The sequence below is a fragment of the Notolabrus celidotus genome, chromosome 12 (genome assembly GCF_009762535.1).
Source record: "Notolabrus celidotus isolate fNotCel1 chromosome 12, fNotCel1.pri, whole genome shotgun sequence".
In the NCBI taxonomy this organism is placed as follows: Eukaryota; Metazoa; Chordata; class Actinopteri; order Labriformes; family Labridae; genus Notolabrus; species Notolabrus celidotus.
The window spans coordinates 13,444,982-13,452,332 of NC_048283.1; the positions used below are offsets into that span (position 1 = coordinate 13,444,982).

Sequence of the window (7,351 nt, forward strand, 5' to 3'; positions counted from 1 at the left end):
GAGAAGAACAGAGCCACCAGCCACTGTATGATTTTGCTACCGAGAGTGTGTTGCAGTGTAACTACTAATGGTAACTAATGGTGGCCTAAGAGTTCAGCTATTTTTTATTTTTTATGAAAATTTAAGAATGCAGTAAATGTAGCAATGTTGGGGATTTTTCATACTTTTTTTTTTTATTGAATTTTTAATAAACATATAAACAAGTACAGGGTTTTTCAAAGACTGAGTCTTGTTTTGGCGTGGACATACTCTAACATGTCATATAAAAAAAAGAGATTAGATAATCATAACAAATATATCACTTAGAAAAAGAAATCCAAATAAAAGCAATCCATTCCATTAAATAAAAGTGTACTGCATTTAGTCTCTGGTTCCAGTGTTTTTATGAAAATGTAAGCAATGTTAATCCTTTAAGGCCAACATGTTTGTTATATGGTGTTTCTGTTGAATTGATTAATACTTCAACCAGATCCATCAGCTGTCCATGTTTATCTTTTAGTTAATCAGTCTGTGGTTTTTAAAAGCAGCTGGTTTTCTCATAATAAATGCATATTCACTAAGAACTAATTGAGATTGTATTTCACTGAATAGAACATAAAACATTTCACATCTATCTTTATTGATCACTTAATACAGAAAACAAAGAAACAAGACTTTAAGAGTAAACTGAACTTTTTTATTTACAATCTGCAGGAATAAATGAAAAGCAGACAAACATTTGCCAAATACAAAGAAACAAATCAAATATATGTTATTCAGTATAAAAAGCAAAAACAGAAAAAAGCATCAATAGAAGTTGTCAATTATGTATTGAAGGATAGGCGCAGCATTTTAATACTCTGCACGAATATAAAAAAATAAGTACAGACTGTTGCCGCTCTCTGTTGCTGTTGAAGGCCTTATTTGCATTCAGCTCACCTGTTATATTTCATGAAAAAGCTCAAAGTGCCCACATCATTACATTTGATTTTTGTTTTCATCAAGAACATTCAAAAGCCCATTTATATTCATGCTGTATTCACACTGGGTTTCTCTTTCCCTCCTTTATCTCTATCTGTTCCTTTCCTTCCCCTCTTTTCTCTCACCCTCTCTCTTTCTTTTCTGTCTCTCTCTCTTTTCTTCGATCTGCCTTTCATGTCACTCCATTAGCAGAGGTTGCCGAGGGAGGGCCAGTGGCTTCTCTCTTCGGCGTCCTTGCTGCGGTTTTGCTGCTGCAGCTGTTGGGCTGTGATAAAGAGAGGAAAGAGAAGAAGTTTTCACACTAATTACGACACAATAATGAAGGACTGGGTAAAAGGCGCAGTGAAAGATGAAGGTCAAACAGTCATTAATATAGAGTGAAAAGAGTCGATTAGAAAGCATCTGTAAAGTGAGCAGAGATTAGTGGAGAGTGTATATGTAATTTTTTTACTAGATAGAAGTGAGTTAAGAACATTTACCGGTTACACTGGCAGAACTGTCGGGGATTCAGTGGCTGGTGGCCATTTTGCCTCATCCGATGTTTTCTCTACAGCAAAGAGAAATTCACAAATGTATGATCTTTTTCCCTCGTTTAGTAACCGAATCCACACATACTAAAGAGGGAATATTATGCTGTTTCATATTTTCAGATGTACATACACTAGGGGTGAGTATTGCCAAGAACCTCACAATACGATACGCATCACGATACTTGGGTCACGATACAATAGTATCACAGATATCAATATATCTCGATATTGTGATATATTGTGATATTCTACACAGTTAACTAAGAAAAAGTAGGGATGGCGTAAATGTAAATCATACAATATTACTCAAAATTGAAAGGACAAATTAAGTCAAAACTATTTGATTGAAAACAACTTTTCCACTTTATTGTTTTTGAAATACTGAAGTTGTATTTTAGTTCCAACTCGGCTAAAATGTGAATTTTTATTATTACAAAAATATTGATATTAAGAGTTGAAATATCAATATCATATTGGAGGTCAAAGTATCGCGATATATTGCTGAATCAATATTTTTTTCACACCTCTAACATATATTGTTATAGTGTTGAATATTCATACTTAATGGCAATATCTCAAATCTGCACGTAAAAGTATGGGTAAGTAATCCCCCTGTCTTCAAAGCTCAGTCAGGTTTCAGATTTTAACACATTACTCAGTCCAAGAACTCTTTAGAGGATCATCAGGGGATGATCCAGAGGGGTGGACACGGGTGGCTTGGGCCCCCTTAAAACCTGATTGGCAAACACAAAATTGAATATTTGATTGGCTGTTTGCCTTGTCAAAGGTGAGATTTTTGTTCAAACCAACAAGAAACTTTCCCCAGGAACAAGAGACCTTTTTGAAGAACTCTGTGCATTTTGATAGCAGGAACCAAGGTCCAAGTTTAGTTCCAGGGTAGTTGATCTATCTCTTGAAAAGTCCCTGCTCGAGCCGTAATACTTAGATTCCAAAGGTCCAGAAACTTTGGTGGCAGGGCGTGAAATGTTGAAGGTTTCTAATTGGTAGAGTACCCGCAGTATTTCTATTACACACAACTGTGATTCCCTTGATTTAATTACTCTTCTAGATTCATCTTCTCTGAGCCCGATAGCACTATCTCTCTGTCAGCTCCTGATGTTACAGTTTTAAGAGTGACCCTGTAAACTGGCGACCTTCAGCTGACCGTGTCAGTGGTTGTCGAGTTACCACAGCTGTTGAAACCTAATCTAGTGTTTTATTAAAATGTCAAAATATACCTATCAGATAAGACATTTGCGAGGGATATATCCAGCTGACAGTAGCCAGTTAACAGGGCCAGTCTTTAAACCCGAGTCCCAGGTACAGTGGAACAAGGACTCACACACATTTGGTTGGTTTTGGACGGCTGGCCAATAAAAAATGGGGGCTTGTAGAAAGGAGAGTCTTAAAGAGACAGTACATGAAATCACCTTATATCAGACTGAGGCTGAAGTGAGGTTTCATAGACACCAGGGGGATAAATAAGGATTTTTCTGAATTATAAATCATATAAAGCTTTCATAAAATAAAAAATTAAACTTAAAACAAACATAACATGGCAACTTGAATTTAATTCAGAATATAAAGATTCCCTGAAAAATAATATCTGCTCACCTTCTTTCTTCTGATCCTCTTACACAAAACTACAACAAAGACCATCAGGAGGACCATCACCAAGCTGCCAGCTCCAATTGCCACCCACACCCACCAGCTGAGCTCCAGCACCAGGGAGGAATCCTTGGGTGGAGGGTTACTAACACCTGGTTTAGGAATGGAAACAGGCCAATGAGGAAAATCAGGATAATGTAATTGGAGGTGTATTCAGCGAAGAGTCTTCCTTTAACATGTGGTTAAAATTAAAGAGTTTTTACAAATAAATACAAACAGTACGCACAGCTGATGCAGGTTGGGCTATAGACTTCAGTAGATACCTTGGTAGGCACTGGTGCAGCTGTAAATAAATAAATAAATAAAGCTTTTGCCCTTGGCCACAAGCGTAACTTTTGATATGAAAACCACCACGAAAAAAAAAAGCTTGAATGAGAGTTCTCTACCTTCGACAATGATGTTTAAGATCTCACTGTAGGGCACGCTGTCATGGTTGAACAAACACTCCCATTTCCCTTTATGAGAATGCGCTACAGGTTTGAGTTGAACGATCCCGGACTGTGTTTCAGTGCCATTCGGCCACCTCCACTTTACTGTGGAGTCCAGACCCTTTACCTGACACTTGAGCGTAGCCTCACCACCCTGCTGGAGAGCACCAGAGTGGTCGGCAGAGACTGACACAAAGTGGGATGAAAGATTGAGAGAAAAATACAGTGAGAATCAAAAGCAGATATAGTAGGAAGAGACAACTGTTTGTTACAAGACATGATGAGCAAAATTACAGTACAGTCTGGAATGTTTTGATTGACAAGACTGGACAATCACTATAAATAATTGAAGTTTAAAAATGTGTTTGGTGATTGCAAATTTAAAAGAGGAGGCCAAACAATCTGGGATCTGGATTATATAGACCCAGAACTTTTGGGGTTATATACTACTGTAGATATGTACCAGAATAATGGGATATGTGGAACCCAGTACTTTTGGATTAAGGATTGGCTGTAGGATATTTGAATCAATGCTGCCTTTTGATTCTTTGTATTTAAGGTTTTAATCTGTTGCAAAAATAACAATAAATCTTTTGTCCATACTTGTTCTATAAATCTATTCTATAATTGTAATAATTATTCTATTCTATAATTCTAATAATTATTCTATTCTATCATTCTAATAATTATTCTATTCTATTCTATTTTACCTTTATCATTACTATTATTATTGTTATTATATTTTTTTAACTATGTTAGTACATTGTTGTTTTCCCCTGTCCCGTGTTGTAAGCTGCTGTAACAAAAGAATTTCCCCCAATGGGGGACCAATAAAGCATATCTTATCTTATCTTATAACCGATATTTAAAGTAGTTTTGTAACCAAATGACTAAAATCAAAGTTACTCAATACTTTGTGACCATAAGTTGTTTGTTGTAAGCCTGAGCTTTTGCCCATACTAAACTTTTCCTCTTGTTTCTAATTCAGTGTAGATGGTTTGATTGATCTTATGACTGTGGGTATGAATGGGAGTTGGTGAGGGGATGTGGGAGGGGGAGGAATCAACCACAATCTCTCTGCATTCAAATGATGATTTGAGAACTACATTTTCTCAGCTTTTCTGCCTACCTAAGACAACAAGAAGTGTATGAACTTTAGATTTCCCATCCATCTTGCAAGTGAACTTCCCTGCATCTTCTTCCTTCACTCTGGAGACCTGAAGGTCTGCTCCAGTCACCCTTGACCGCTGCACAATTTCTCCGCTGCCTAATTCAGAAAATACCAAACTTTATACTCTGCAAATAGATGTTTTAAAAACAGTTCATCGTTATTTCTTACTTACCTTTCCTTGCTATGCCAGTATCACCCATGAGAATAATGCGGTTGTTTTCCTTTAACCATTCTACTGATTTGAAGTTTGTGTTGATTCCACACTTCAATTTGGTGTTGTTTCCTGGTGTGGACAAGATGACTTCCCCAGCAGCAGAGAGTGCACCCAGCACTGAGGAGACAGAGGATCACATTTATTGAGATATATCCACAGGAAAATATCTTACACTGAGCATTAAGACAAGGACAAACTGATGATACAGAATATGTTCTCATTAGTTTGCAATTCAAACTCATAAAGTGAAAATAAAGCAAATGGGCAATTTATCAGGGTCAGTTTAGAGATCTTCGGTTGTGCATCCATGATGAGAAAAGCACAGCTACAGTTTTATTCCCTGGTGGATCAAAGAGTTTTGGAAACATAAAGAGACATAATTGGATCAAGGTCACTGGTAACGTCTACCCTTTACTTTTAAGGATAATCTATAATATTTTACAGAAGTGTTTTTACCCACCGAAACCAAACCACATGATAGTCCTCATTTTGAAGTTTGGATCTGAGGGGAGAAATATTAAATATTAAACACACAAGTTCATTCCTGTCAAGTTGAAAGACTTTAAACAAACAAAACTACAGATTTAAAAAATGTGAAAATGAACACTTCCTGCTTGGAGATACCCCACACAGCTTCTGTTTCAGAACAACATGTGATCCCTAACCACTGAGCTAGCTCTCTACTTCCTTCCGCTTTCTATCTCTTGTTTAAAAAAATCAACAAGTTGCTTCGAAGACTTGTCTGTAAAAACTGAAGCAAATGTCACAGGCAAAGTTACAGAGTATGGTTTAGCAGTATTATTTTAATCACTGGTATGAATAAATAGCACAAAACGATTTAAAATGTCTTCAAATGTATCCGATCGTGCATGAGAAATAAAGAATGTGTGTGAAAAGCGTGAATTTATTATTTTGCGCAACTAAACAAAATAAATTGGCATAAAAACTGACGAGCCATTTATTGTTCCCGGTGTCATTCTGTCACCTCACATAAATGTATTGATGCTGCCAGGTTCAGTAATTAACTCAGCACTTCAAAATATTTAAATTTGAACAATCTTCCCTTTTTAAAGCCAATAATGATTTGTATTTTTTAAGATACATGAAAAATATCACATTCATTTAATCAATGTGATATTTTTAAAGATAGTTTAAGATGCATTTTATGTAAAGTATTAATTATTTAATACTTTACATGAAATACATCTTAAAAGGCTAATTTGACATTTTCAGATATTTACATTTTCTTTATATCACTGACTATATTAAACAGTAATTAACTCAAATTGCACTAAATCATTAACTCTTTAAATACGACTGAGCTCGACACTGACATGTTGTTTTCTAAATAACTCCCTACACCAAACTCACAGATTTAAACAACAGGGCCATTACACACATTGCAACCTCAATAGAACAGGACAACACACATCCACTAAACACCCAACTCATCCCACTCCCCTCAGGACGCAGATACAGAGCACCAAGGTGTGGAAGGGCTCGCTTGGGGAAAAGCCTGATCCCTGCTGCTATAGCGGCCCTGACCACGTTTGAACAGGCCAGAGAGCGGAACATGTTTGCTGAATGCTGATGTTTTAGTTTGCTGGTTTTGTGTGTTCTGTTTTGTTTTTGTTCTGTGGTGTCTATGTCTGCTGAACATATGAGGTGCTGTGTGAAAATAGTTTCCCAAAGGGGACAAAGTCTTAAGTCTAAAGTCTTGATCACACTTTAACATGTATGCCGTCTGAACGCATAATCTAGTTTCTAAAGCAATTACTTTTACAGCACTTCATTTATTCAGATAGCAGACTGATTAAAGATGCATGCAAAATGTTATAAATATTCGTTAATAATGGTTCGAAGGAAAATTGTTAGATATGGACTGCGTTACAAAACGAAAGAAAAAAGGTTTTAGTACGGTGATATTTCATCCGGTAATATCAAATCACAGAATAAAACTTGATACCAGAATAATGTGATAAATTACCTGAATGATGAGCAACCCAGTGTCCTTTTTTTGCCGTTATTGAAGGCAGAAGTATTTCTTCGTCCTCTCTGTGCTTCACCTCTTTGAAAACGCCAGCACAAGGATCGTGAAACAGTAGAAGGCGGAAGACGTGTGAATATAAGAAACTTGCACTCTGGAAAATTGTAGGCCAATGTAAACCCAAGCTCTTTGTGGTTTTTCAAGTCACGCCTGCACTCTCTTGCAAAGCAGAAATGGGATTCTTTACATGGTGCACTTCTTACTTGAAGCTCAGGGATATTTTGCAAAGTGGCTCAGGTTCACAAGCATTTACAAATATATATTACATTTTGCAGATGTGTCACTAATTACTAACCATGATGTCGAAAACACATGACAAAAAGGAAACCAAGA

At 36.5% G+C, this 7,351-nt stretch overlaps 1 protein-coding gene across 1 annotated transcript; it reads right to left on the bottom strand.

Moving 5' to 3' along the window:
- Window positions 1-654: 654 nt before the first annotated feature.
- cd4-2.2 (CD4-2 molecule, tandem duplicate 2) lies at window positions 655-7,188 on the bottom strand. The gene is made up of 9 exons (XM_034697317.1): window positions 6,959-7,188; window positions 5,432-5,473; window positions 4,930-5,088; window positions 4,716-4,853; window positions 3,545-3,772; window positions 3,385-3,441; window positions 3,105-3,250; window positions 1,440-1,507; window positions 655-1,225 (listed from the first exon to the last, which is right to left on the bottom strand). The coding sequence occupies exons 2-9, from the start codon at window positions 5,457-5,459 to the stop codon at window positions 1,138-1,140; spliced, it is 912 nt and encodes a 303-aa protein (XP_034553208.1). The 5' UTR covers window positions 5,460-5,473; window positions 6,959-7,188; the 3' UTR covers window positions 655-1,137.
- Window positions 7,189-7,351: the final 163 nt, after the last annotated feature.